Source organism: Neopelma chrysocephalum, unplaced genomic scaffold (genome assembly GCF_003984885.1).
Source record: "Neopelma chrysocephalum unplaced genomic scaffold, ASM398488v2 Primary Assembly neopelma1_119, whole genome shotgun sequence".
In the NCBI taxonomy this organism is placed as follows: domain Eukaryota; kingdom Metazoa; phylum Chordata; class Aves; order Passeriformes; family Pipridae; genus Neopelma; species Neopelma chrysocephalum.
In genome coordinates, this window is record NW_020897781.1 from 2,155,614 (window position 1) to 2,169,359 (window position 13,746).

Consider the following 13,746-nt stretch of genomic DNA (forward strand, 5'->3'; position numbering starts at 1 on the left):
GACCAGAGTGAGCAGAAGGGTGGGTGGACGTTTCATGGGATGCTGGGATGTGCAGAAAGCACTCTGTTTTTTCCAAGAGCGTGTCTCGGTGTTAGCGAGGTCAGGTCCCCCAGCCCAGGGACGAGCGCTCACTGCGGGTTTCACGGGGCTCCCGGGAGCGGCCTCGGGGCTTCAGCACCACGGCCAGAGCCCGGCCCAGGCTCCGAGTCCTGGAATCCTTTGGGTTGGGAAAGCCCTCCAAGATCATCAAGTCCACCTGCTCCCCCAGCACTACCAAGCCCAGCCACTAAACCATGTCCCCAAGTGCCACATCCACATGTCTTTTACATCTCTCCAGGGGTAGTGGCTCCACCACTTCCCTGGGTAGCTGTGCCAGGGCTGGACAACCCTTTCAGAGAAGAAATACTCCCTAATATCCACTCTAAACCTCCCATGGCACAACTTGTCTGCTTGTTACTTGGGAGCAGAGCCCGACCCCCATCCAGCTCCACCCTCCTGTCAGGGCGTTGCTGAGAGCAAGAAGGTCCCCCCTGAGCCTCCTTTTGTCCAGGCTGAGCCCCCCCAGATCCCTCAGCTGCTCCTCATCAGGCCTGTGCTCCAGATCCTTTCTCAGCTTTGTTGCTCTGTCCTGCCCCAAAACTACCACAAACTTAAAGAACAAAAAAACCCCACTCCAGGTTTTATGTTAGCACAGTACAGGCAATAGGAGAGCGAAAAAGTCTCTGATATTGATTGTTTTGTTTAGCTTTTTCTGCCTTTAAAAAGCAATGCTTCTACTCAGAGGCAATTCTGAAAGTCAGCAGGTACAATTAGACTGGCCATTGCACGTGGTCTTGTGGTTAGCATCACCAGAGGATTTATTTTGCCCTGTCACTCGTTGAAACTTAGCCTGAAGCAGCCCTGGTTTCAGAAATGCACAGCAGGGGAATTAGGGAGTCCCCAGAGCTACCCCCCCTCCACAGAGGTACTGGGATGTACTTCCATAAGGCTCACCCAAGAGGACAGGAGTGAGCTGGCTTGTCTTTCATATGATTATAGAAAAATGTAAAGGAAAAACGGGGTTTAGTGATGCTACAAAAACATTCCAATTCCTTTCCAACAAGGCGTGTTTTGTCAGGGAGAGCTGGAAAAATCACGAATGTTGTATAACTCCCCAGTAGAAATCTCATTATTTTGCCTTTTGTTTTCTGGTGTGATGTATTTTTCTGTCATATTAAAAATGAATGGACTCTACTTTTCAAGCCCTACCATGCATCATTCTGTCTCCCCTTGGAGTGAGTCACTGTGTGTTACAGGCTGACTCTTGCTCGAAAGAATTGAGTTCACAGTGGAAAACAATTATGCCTCACAATAACTTTACTAACACAGTTACTGTCAACCAAGATCTCTCTAAGTGGGGTGTTATGTAAAGATGCAAAATGAAGGATGGAGAGGATATTTGATTAACAGGAAGAAGGCAAAGCAAAATAAGACCCTTCTGGATCTGGAATGCTTAACTCCCATAGTGCCAGGAGTTTGTTTCTCTGTTCAGGCTGAGTAACAACTTGCTACTGAGGCTGAATGAGGCAGTTCTGATGTGTTAGAGCTTCTACAAACTACCAGCTGAGATACTAAAGATTTCAGTGTCTCTGAATATTTCTACCACTACATCACCATTTTTATGGTTAACTACCTTCTCATCTGCATAAAAACTACTCACATCTGGTTGGTAGCTCTTACACCGAATTAATTTCTCTTCCCTTGCCTGCCCCACATGACAGGAATGCAGAGCTGACGAGTTCTTGTCCCTGGACCTCCTGATAAAACCTACCCCTCTGTGTCTCCTGTATGTAGCCATCTGTCTAAAACGTTACACAAGGCGCTCTCCTGCATCCCCATCACTTCTCACAGAGAGTTTCAGTTTCAACAGAGCCAACCCATGTTCTTGCCAGTCGTTCACACAACTGCACACTGCTACTCTGAAGGTGAGGGTGGGCCTTGCGAGTTTTTATTTTCAAGCTTTGATTGTGCTCCATCAGCGTCTTCCCTGACACCTAAACCTGCACCTCCTGCCTACAGCAAATAAGACTTGGCTCCACCATTACAGTAACCCTGCCAAGAGGAGTGTAAATACTGGCTGTTGAAGTGCTGCTGAGCTGGTTTTGACCGGGCTCACACGACTGATTCTAAAATGATTTATTCTCTCTATTTTCCAGCTGGTGGGCTTTGTCTACGCCTGTTACGTTGTTAGTGTTTTTACAGAAGAAGAAGACAGCTGTAAGTATTTATCAACAGATCCCTTGGCAAAGGTTATAGTGAATTTTATTTCTCTCTCAGATGTTTGTCTGTCAGGACTGAGTTGCTATCAGATTTCTTTCCATCTCTGCCCCTGTGGGGTATGGCACTACCTGCCTCTCAAGGATCAGCTGGTTTTACTGTGAGGGTTTTTCTTCCCCATGTCAGTATGTGTTAGATGCTGTAATTCTGCTACACAATTCCACCATAAAAGAGCTTGGTTTTGGCTTCTCAGCTGGACTAAGCTTTAAAGAAACTGGGCAGCTGCTTCTGTTCTCAAGCTTGTATAGCCTAAGAATAATGCCACTGAAATATTACTGCTGTGATTAAGAGCACCTACGACAATTCATCCCGGTAGGTGACCTGCTGAGTCTCATGTGCCACAAGCTGAGGATGAAGGAGAACATGAGATTTCTTGCCAAGGACCAATCTGACCACTTAATTTAAGAGCAGAGGAAGTACTGTACTTGAATTACAAGGAGGAGGAAGGAGCCAACCCCCTTGTGTTTGGCTCACAAATCTCTTCAGTGATGCGCTGTCACTGGACGTGTGTCAGCAAAGACTCAGGGGCGTCACCTGGGTCTGTGGGATCTGTGCAGATATCCATAACCTGGCCTTGGATGACTTTGCCCTTCTAAAACTCGAAACTTTGAGACCAATAATTTTACAAACAGAAGAATGGATGCATAGAGTTAAAATAAACATGGAGTTGGATTTCTTTGGCAGCGTGCTGGGCCTAAGCCAGTTCACTCCAGCAAAGGGTCTGATACACAGGTTTTGCATCCAAATATCAATTCTTTAAGACATTGATGAGGTTTGTGCAAGTAGCTTTGTTGTTTTAAAGAGCAGCTGGCATGGATGAGAGCTGAAAAACAACAGCTTTGAACTGAATATTTGAAAGTGTGTGAAGAATGTGTTTTCATAGGAGTGAGAGGAGATGCATTACTTATCTGACTTGTCCTCATGGTTCTTTTTCTTCCTTCCTGTGTGGCTGAACTCATTCTAGTGGCTTTATTGATCATTTTTTTTTTAGAGCTAGGCAGTGCACTTAGAGAAGGTGCTACATTATAGTAATATTTTTTAAATTACCCTATAGCTCTTCTATTAGCTAAACAGCTTCAGTTCTGAGCCCCTGCTGAATACTGTAAAGCAGTAACTTGACAGAGCTCATTTTTATAGTAGGGATCCGTTAGGAGAGGCAACCACATGGAAGGGAGCTTTATCTAGAAACACAGAGCTGTTAATTTCAGGATACATATTATTTTTTTTTCCACTAACAAATTCACTTTCCCTCCCAGTTTCCCAGCTTGGAGTTAAAATGCCAGCTTGAATAATTAACAATGACAAACCATCAATATTTCACACTCGCAGGGGTAGATCCTTCCAGTGACCTGAATAAATTTGAGCTGCGTTTTAATTTTCTCTTCCATTTGTGGTTTCCTTTAAATGTTGCTTTGATATGCAGCATGAAGTAATTATAAGTGCTGAGGCACATTAATCAGGAAGCTCCTGCTAACGTGATTTTCATGAGAAAACACATCAGTAGGGATCTACTAATGCTGATTTGTGGGCAGGAATATTTTAGATGTGCTAATGCACTGTAATATATTGCAACAATGAACCACTCTTAGGATTTTTTTTTTTTAAGTGACTTGGATTTTGAGTGCACTCAACCATTATCCCATAGATGCTCAGATGATAGGACATGTGTTTGTTCAAGGTACTACATAGTTACTCAACTGCAGTTCTTTAAGATTTCCTAGTTTAGACATTCCACAACTGAGGTAATAAAGTGTCTGTTTTTTAAAAGTGCAACCTTTTTTGATTTTAAGATACTCAAATGTTTTCAAAATTGGCTGAGGAAAGGTCAAATCTCACTGGAACTATTTGGGAATTATCCCCACAATTCACTTAGAACCTCTACAGATTTCACCCATTACCTGATAGTTGTTCCAAAATCATGGTGTTGGCATGAAGCTCTCCATCAAGATGGAATTTCTCGGAATCTGTTGCCCTTAGGTTTCTAAATATATTTTTAAGAGAGTTTTTTCACATTCAGTATATTAGTAAATATTTTTTTCTGTTGTTTGATCACTAAAAAATACCAAAACTCTTCAGCTAAAATTTAAAATAATAGTGCCACCTTCAGGAAAGAAAAGTAAACAGGCACTTATATAGTTAATGGCACTTGGACAGGATGGCTTTCACACTTCTAAACAGAATGCACTAACTTGGCACCAAAAAGTGGTCTAAGTTGAATCTATTTTAAAGGGTTTTGCAAGGCCTGCAAGGTCAGTCACAAATCACACCACATCACACCCCTCCTGCCCTGGCTGTGCTGGCCAGCTCAGTGACACAGGCTTGGCTTAATGTCAGGGGAACTGAGACAGGCTTGGAAAATGCTTCTCTGGTTACTAAGGGAATTGTCACTTAAAACTCTCCCTGCTGAGTTACGCTGCCCTTCTGTGAGCACTGGAGAAGGGAAGCATTGTTCCTATTTGTACACAATTAAAAGAAATTGAGTTGGCAGAGGGGACGTGAAAAATATCAGAGCTGAAGATAATGAGGTGCTTGCAGTTTTCCAAAGCTGCTGTTGTCTTGCAGGGAAGACAAGTGGGGCAAGAAAATTCCCACTTCACTGTATAGCCTTCAAGGGGATTGCTGTGCTGCCAACTTCTCCCTGGCATTCACTCAGGAGCCATTCCCCAGCTTCCTCCCTTCGGCACAGTGTGGAATGGCCGAGCCTTTGTAGGCTCACTCTCATGTGAAGTCACAGCGTGCTGGCAATATCCAAGGAGGTTTTTTTCTGGAGTCTTTTGTTAGCTCTGCTTTAAGTCTTGTGTTGGCTGAATCTCCTCTTTGCCACATTTGCCCATCCCAGCAGATCCCAGGAATCCATACCTGAAAAATCATTTTTCTGTTCCATCACTAATTTTTATGTTATGCCATGACATGCACCAACCTTTTCTCTCATTTCCTTTCGACTTTCTGGCCATGTTTGTTTGTTTATTTGAGTTTTGATTTTTTTTCAGTTGATTTCATTGGTGGATTTGATCCATTTCCTCTCTACCATGTCAATGAAAAACCCACCAACCTTTTGTTCAAGCAGACATACCTGTAAGTATCATCTCCTGTGCTAAGAGGCTGTACTAAGCATCTCTTGCTTTGGTGGCTCAAGGGTTCCACAGGTTTGGGTTTTTTTCCCTCCTTGCAGGTTGATTTCTCCAACAGGCTTTTAAGGCATGGAAGGAAGGAAGGAGTGGACACCAGAAGGGGTGAAGCAGCCCCTGCTCAGCCCCAGGGTGAAGCTGGAGTTGCTGTGCTTGGCTTATGGCAGTGCTGTTGGATAGGAAACAGTGGGGCCAGCTATAGGATATTATTGTAAACAAACTACTGGATGCCTTTTCCTTGAAGAAAGCAAAGGGAGTTTTTTTTCAGCCATGATTGGTTCCCAAGCAGAAGCTGTGAGGAAGGAAGGGTCAGCCACAGCACTAGCAGAACATGATTCCCACTGTCAAGGTTAAATTGTGGTCTGTCAGGCAAAGCTTCAATGAAACATTTGTACTGGGCTAAACTTTATGCAACATAGAGTTATTTAAGCTGTATTTAGCTCTGTGGACAGTCATAACTGAGCTGTGACCCGCACATCTGTGTCACTTTAACCACAGCCCTGTCTGTGTCATACTCCAATAATCCTCTCACAGTAGCACCACAAAATTTGACTTTGTCTTGGGAACGGGGTCTCCCTGTCCCTGCTTGTACTTCCAGAGATCCTGGAGGGTACAAAGGTAACGCTCCAGTGAATTAAATTTAAGTGAGCTTTAGATGGTTTGTATTCAGGATGGCACAGGTTTGCTCTTAAAGTTTTGTTTTTGTTTTAATTTATTTATTTTAAATTCTGTTGCCTACAAAAACTGAGTGCCTTCTGTGTGTGGGGCAGCCCAAGAGTTCAGCTGGGAGCAGGGAGCAGAAAGAGGAGTTTTCCACAGCAGCATCTCTCATATCAGTAATAGAGATCCATTGTTGAATTCCCCTTTCTGCCTCTAATAATCCCTTCCCACTGCTGAAGGCACAAGATCACAGTTTCACTCTGTCCACTTAAAGGCTGGTTCTTAATAAGATTCTAAAACATAAAGGCCAGTATTGTCTGCTTAAAACAGCAAGGAGACGTGATTTTTTAATATTTTTTAAATTGATCTGTAAGAGGCAGTTCAACATGTAGAATTTTTTTAAAGCAGCTGCTAAGAGAGGTTGTTTTGGGGACTAATGTTACCAGAGAGTCCTGCCCAAAAGAAGGATGTGAGAAGGGGGGAGAAGACTGGGGCTGAGGGAAGAAAAACTCCCCCCAAAGAGATTGGTAGATGTGCCCCTCTAATTTCACAAGGACTCACTGCCCACTTTGTCACTGCAGCACAAGATCAGGAGAACGAGTAATTTTTGCAAAGCAGTTGGATTCCCTTAACTTTAGGGGTTCTGTACTGTTATTACAAGGGATGCTACAGGAGATTAAATATTGATTTCTCTCTCATTTTGTCACAGCAGGGTGGAATTTTTCATAGTCTGCAGAAGCTGTGGAGCCTTAAGCAGCTCCCTGATTTACTCCCTTGATGCAGCAGTCTGCTGAAGGAACATCACACACTTTTACACTGCTGGGTTTGGGCTGCTTTTTTCTTCAAATGACCAATTCTGCTTGTGAAAGGGGCTATCACTTCATATAAATGAAGTTTTCTATGTGGGGAGAGTGGAATACGGACACAACTTCAAAATGTAAGACTTCCTCCCAGGCCTCAGTAAGATGGGAAGCTGCTGCTGAAGTACACAGATAATTTTGCAGTTCCTCACTCCTGTTCTTCAGCCCATCACTTCTCTGTTGATGGCTTCTGCCACCACACAAGAATATTTCTTTCTGGCTAACAGCACGTGAAAACAGCTGCTGAGCAGTAGATAAAGTGACCCTCTATAAATTTCACAGCAGCCACCAAAGAGCAATTTCTGTTTATTTATTTCAGCCTTGCTATTGCCTTTCTTCCACATGTATGAGTGGGAGTGAGGGGAGGAAGGGATTATTGATTCTCAACTAATGATACCATGGAGTGTTGCAGTCTGGGGCACTGAGTGCCAGATGCCCTCGTCCTGCTGTGAAAATCCTTTAGTGATGACTTGAAGGCATTTTTTTTAATTTTTATATCCTGTTCAAGAAGATGCAAAACAACAAATACATCCAAATTCTTTGAAGTGTAAATTTATAGAAGAGCTAGGGATCTGGAACATGGGCTTTCTGGTTTTAACTCCTTTTTGTTAATGGAAATACTGAACAAAACCAAATATATTCCACACAACTTGAAGCTGACTGCAGCCATGAACTTTCATTTCAGGATGGCATCACTCCCTTGTCCTGATAATGCACTTGCTGGGCTGCCACAACTCTCTAACAGGATCACTTTCCCTGCTTCCCTAATGGAATTATCCTATTCACTCTAGTTTTATTTATCCTTTTCTGATAAGATCACACTCTTTCCTCTCAATGTGCCCTTTCCCTTGTCCTGGCTTGCGTTTTTCCCTAATCTCTCCTCTTCATCTCTCCAAATTTATGAGTTTTCAGAGATCCAAGGCCCCACAGAACACTGACGTGACCTGGACTGATGAGCACAGTTTATGCCCAAGACTAACCCTCACAATCTCTGTATTGAACACACAGCCCAAGTTAGAAAACATTTAAATATGCTGCCACAGTCCAAAGATACTAAAGGGAAACTGCAGTGTTCCTTGGCAGCCTAATTCAGTGGTTATCAGCTGCTAAATTCAGTTCAAACTGTACACCCCATTTCTGGCCCTCAGCTTCCATCCATTGCACTGCAAGAAGTTCTTAAATACCTTTGCCTCCCACTGGGAGGAAAAAACATCCCTCCAAAACCTTTTACTGATAATAGGTACTTCCAGACTACAATCCAGTTATCTCTCAGCTTCCTCATGGTGATCTACTGCCTTCCTTGACCTCAGTTGCAAGTCTCCAGTTAGTGGAAAACCTGACAAATTATCAAGTCAGCTGTTATTTTTCTCTATTGAAAAAGCCAACAGCAACAAAAATCAACTGTCATTTTGTACTATTGCTTACAATGGCAACATTTAAGTGTGCTTCATCTTAATTTGTATCTCCAACACTTACACAGCAAAAATGGTTGTCTAAAAATACAGTTATTTCTATTTAGGTTCCACAACTGTTTCTGCTCTACATTTCATTGACTCCAGGGGAGTTTGGCTGGGATAGTTACTATTTCAAGTCACAACCTTAAGTAAAAGAAGCTCAAATTATCATGGAAAAATTGCTCTGGAAGTTTTACTGTGTAACAGAATTACCCTTAATCTCACTGCTGATTACCAATTAAGGGACTACACTAATTATTTAATAATAATATATCAGGAATCTTGATAGAAGACATATTAAAGTCTTCAGTGCCTGAGTTTCTGTGTCAAAGGATAATAAATCGCTTCTTGAAAGCCAAAGTTACTCTCCTGAGGCCAAAAGAGTTTTCAGGAATGAAGGGCTGAGCCCTTTCCCCTCTTTTAGCTAAAGCCCAAGTTCAGGCTGTGCCTGCTGGCACCACTGTCTCCCCTTGGGCTGCACAGCTCAGGCCCTCAGCTCCAGGTTTTGTTCTTGTTCACTTGTAGTCACAGAACTCTCATCATTTGAGGCAAAGAAGCATTTTTGCACCAATAACTGTGGAAGGGTTGACTGAGCCAGCTTTGACATTTCCCACTAAAGCTCTTATCTCCAAGCACCCTGCACTACCTGCCAAGGCAGGAGGAGGCCCAGAGCATCCTATCATTTGTCAGCACTTCCCTCCTGCTGCATCCATTTAGTCTCCTGACATCATTCTCCGAATTTGTTTCAGAAAGCATTGCTGTGCAATCTCAATTATAAAGCAGAATAGCCTCAAAGCACGATTTTGTACACAGTTTAGTGCTAAATCAAGAACCTGCTGGGTGACAGGAGGTAGCCTCTATTTATTTAAAAGGTACAGAGATGAGCAATAGATCTTCCTGCCTTTTAAGACTGTATTTATAAGGCCAAGCAGCGAATTGCACAGTTGTGAAGCTCCAGCCTGTAACACTCACTGTGATCTGGCACCCCAAGTGCTACATCACATTAATGGTTTGAGAGCCTTAATTTTAATTGTGTGGCCAGATTTCACTGACTTGCCTTTCCTCAGATCTACCAGTGGAAAGGGCCATATGGTTGGAGAGGGTGTGACTTTTATCAGATGGAGAGCTCAGTATTGACAGGGCAGCAACAGGGGGTATTGGTTAATTGAGTGATCTAAGGCTCCAGTTGGCAATTGCTCACTTTAATACTCCCTAATCAATCTTTTGTGGTGCAGTGGCTGCTGGCCATGGGCATGAAGCAGCTGTGGGCATGAGCATTAAAGGACTAGACCCCATACAACAGTCATCCCTTACTGGCTTAAAGGGGGTTCTTCAATAGATCAACTGACAGTTGATCTAACTAATAACATTAATTAAGGATGACCAGAATACTTTACAAAGGAAACTTTTACTTAAACAGGAAAAAAAAAAATCCCACTTTGTTTTGAGGAGAGAAAAAAACCCACAAAACAAAATGCTTCTGCTTCTCTTTCTAGGTAGACTTTTCCCCAAACAAACAGTTTGCTGAATATCAACATGAATTTGCAAACTCTTTTGATCAACCTGAAGCTGCATGTGTAAGAGGTGATGTTTCAGCCAAAAACACTCACTCACCTTTACTGCTGGCTCCAAAAGTAGATCTGCTTACACTGCTGCATCTACACAAAAAGCACATCACTGTGATTTCAAGCAGCTACTTTATTCTAGAGATGACCCTTAGCTTCTTAAATTCCTAACCAAGTTTTGTGTGGCTCCAAGTGCTGAGGGATCCATAGATCTAACACTCTGGCTGTTTTATCTGTTCCTTAGCCTAACTGCAGCATATTCAGGTCTGACATGTGCATAGTGTCCTTGCCAGGCTTGAAGACTACTTAACCACGTTACTTCTGAGCTCTCAATCCTATTCCTCATCTGTAATAAGTCATACTTAAAAGCCCAGAACAGGAAAAAAAAAAAATGTCCTAATTCTTTCCCCACCATTTCTGTTCTCCTAAGTAAGCAATTGAGTACTTGCTCCACACTAATGTCCCACATTTACCCTTTTTTCCCCCCCTTACAGGCCTGCGTAAGTGAAGAGGAGCCAGAGGATGGATAAACCTTGCACTCCACCATCAAAGGTGCTGCAGGAAACAGTCCCCTGTGGCCTGGATCTTTGGCAGAGGAAATGCAGGATGGCGAACTCCATTCCATTTTTTCGTTCCTTGTCTTCTTTCCAAATGCAATGAATGTACAGAGAACGGCCACACAGTTGGTTTGTAATTCTCCAAGTGCCCTGACGAACCTTTCCTACCATAGTCTGCTGGTACTAGCCAGGAAATGACACAGGCCCAGAGACCTCTGGCAGAACAAGTTCACCAAGAGCCTCTCTCAAGAGATGCAGTTGAAGTCGGAGCTGCTTCCTTGCGGCCTTGGATCCATAAAGAAGGAAGCAACGCGTAATGCCCTGGGACATTTCATATGTTCTGTAGTTAGTTTCTTCCCCTTCTCCTTTCCCTTGTGCTGAAAAGAGCCTAAATCCCCTAACACAACTTCATCTCCTCCCTGCCTGTATAGAACTTGGTGGGGGCTCTTTACATTTGAGTTACTTAGGCTTTTTTGGGTTTTAAATTATAGTTGAGAACTCTTCCCTTCTTCCTCCCTGCCCATCCAGGACTCCCTTCCTCATCCCTCTGTAGACTTGGCAATAAGCATTTGTCCTGGATTTCAGTGTCATGTGACCTAACTCCTATAATGCTGAACAGCTAAAAACTACTACAAGCACCAAATCTTTACTCAGCACCCAGCTTTGCCCCATTTCAACATGCCAAGCCATTCTCAGAGCAGCTGTAGCTTGCTCTGGGTTTGCCCAGCTACATTAAATTAGCACTGGTGTAGCCACGTACACAGCTGAATCCCCCTGCAGGACACCGAAAAAGGCCTAGTTCTTCATGGATCACAGGTGGGTTTGTCCCTGCCTTCTCCATCGAGCAGCCACACTTATTCCAGGCACAAGCCTGGCAACATTCCCACGGAAGATGGGTTTTTTTGTGACAGGTTTTTTGAGGGGAGGGAAAGGGCTGAAGGGGGAATGTAAGTGTAATTAAGTTGCATTAATGAGCTGCAGCAATTAATAAAGAAAAAAAACAAAACCAAAACCAATGTCAGTTATGTTAGCTGTGTCTCCCAGCACACTGAGTATTAAGCAGAGAAAGAGCACTTGGCCAGGCAGCAACTTCCAAGTGCTGTTGTAATTTGTTATTGTTTTACCTAATCTGTTTGGGATTACTTGGCATTTTTGAAAAATGCTTTTCAGAGGAGTCAAGCTGTAAGCCATGCTAGGGAGAAGTGTGAAGGAAGAATGAAAACAAATAAAAAACATTAAGTGCTAAATCAAAGACAGAATGATGCAGCTTTTTTTTTTTCCTATTCCAAAGAACCCAGGAAGCAAAGTTCTCTTCTATAAACCCAGATGTATAAGCACCAAGAGAGCATTTTTTTGGTTCAGTGAGGCTTCTATTCCAGATACCCACTGCAAATTAACATCCCGAGTTGTGATTGGGTGCAGCTACAAGTAAAAATGTTGTTTTCTATATAGTTTTTCCCCCCCTTCTTTTATCCACTGAAAGCCACAGCTTCTGACTGAGCAAGACAGACAACTGGTTTGATACTACTGTCATGACTAGAGGAAGAAAAAGCTCAATCATATTTCAAACAGCTCTACCTGACAAAATATAACTGCTCTCCTTATTAGTCAATATTGTATCCCCACTAAGTCAAAAAATAGCAGTGAAACACCATGAACAGCAAAGTGCATACACTGTCTGTTGGCACTTTCTCCACCTCACCTTTGGTTCAGTTCATTTCTGCATCCCACTCATTCCTGCCTGCCCTGATGTTCCCTGGAGGGGCAGAAAACCGAAAAGGAATAGAAGAATAGAAGAATAAACATCCTCTAGTCAATGAGATTATTCCATGAAATATTTCATTTATTTGGGGCTTTTTAAATGAATCTTCCCTTCTCTCATCCAAAAACACCAACTTCACGTTTTTTGGTTGACTTTTACTATGATTTCTTTTCCTCAGAGAAATTGCTGTCCATCAGATACCAGCAGTCATTACTGGCCTTGTTTGAGAGCAACCAAAATTCAGCCCAGGCGGTGGAGAAAGCACAGCTTCAGCTTTGAACAGCTGAAACATTTCACTAATAGTTTCAGGAAGAATTCTTCTAGGTGGTAGTATGAAGGAACTCCTGGAATTATTTTGAGGTCTGCATGTCTTTAACACTACACATCTCCAAGCCCTGATGCCACATTTACTAATAAAACTGATAAAAAACACTTGCCAAGTACTCTAAAGAGACTAAACATCAAACTATGCACTTAACAACATTACCTCTTAGCTTTAATAGACACTGGTGAAGTGAATAAATAAAAGTGTGATGACTGAGTAGCTTCATAACTACCACTCCACTACCTGTGTTCATTGCAGCATAAAGCATCAATTAATAGAAGGAAATTAAACACTGAGCCTATATTCAGGTAAGCCTATAATATGTAGTATCAATGACTGCCATAAATCATAAAAAGAAAAAAAAAAGCCACCACAATCTGAGAAAAAAAAACTAAGAGAATCTACCAAGGGTCATATTCCACACTTAATTACCTCCTCCAGTTTTCATTATCAGAGCCATTCATCCTTCATGCTCTGAAAACCCCTCCTGGTCTGCTTGTGCTGGAGCCACTCTGAGCACCACAAGGTCACAAAGTGGTGAGGGCAGGGGCTGGCAGTCGCTTCTACCCCCATGTGCTCTCAGAGCGAGGAGCAGCTGAGGGTTTTGCTCCGGTGGGTTCCCTTATCTCCAGTTTAGGAGTGCCCTCTGTTGGGGACAGGCATCACTGGAGATGCTACCACTCTAAAAACCTATTTCTGGAGGAACATCTTGCCACAGGAAAAACCAGCTTCTCCCTTCCAGACGTGGAAAAGCCACGATTTTCAAAGTGTTCAGTAAGAGAAGCCCCAGAAATAGCTGCACATTTCCAGTCTTGTAGTCCTGCTCACACTTACTTTAGGTTCAAGCCACACTGAGTTGAGTTTAAGAGGAAATAACAGTATTCCAGCACAGAGCTGGTTTTGTTTTCCCTTCTATGATTAGCACTTCTATTTAAACTGTAATATTTTGCTGTTATTTATAGTGGCTAAACAAAGCCAGTGATATCTTGAACACCTAATTTGGCTTGTTGGTGACATTCTGATCTCTATGAAAGCTGCTGTCTGGCAGAGACCCACCAATTCCTCCAAGAGTTGGAGAGTTCAAACTGCTCAACTGGTAATTTCTCTCATCTTTGCCAA

At 42.8% G+C, this 13,746-nt stretch overlaps 1 protein-coding gene across 3 annotated transcripts in view; it reads left to right on the forward strand.

The window, feature by feature from the left end:
• The window catches only part of NKAIN4 (sodium/potassium transporting ATPase interacting 4), a 51,804-nt gene extending 40,272 nt beyond the window's left edge, over positions 1–11,532 (forward strand). The window contains exons 5-8 of one of the 3 annotated variants that reach the window (XR_003536517.1): positions 2,196–2,256; positions 5,307–5,391; positions 9,915–10,002; positions 10,478–11,532. Coding sequence is in view for 2 of the 3 variants with exons in the window: in XM_027697319.1 (XP_027553120.1) it covers positions 2,196–2,256; positions 5,307–5,391; positions 10,478–10,487 (156 nt within the window). In the remaining variant the exon portion in view is untranslated. The remainder of the gene's footprint in view (positions 1–2,195; positions 2,257–5,306; positions 5,392–9,914; positions 10,003–10,477) is intronic. The other 2 variants (XM_027697319.1, XM_027697321.1) reach the window with 2 other exon arrangements.
• Positions 11,533–13,746: the final 2,214 nt, after the last annotated feature.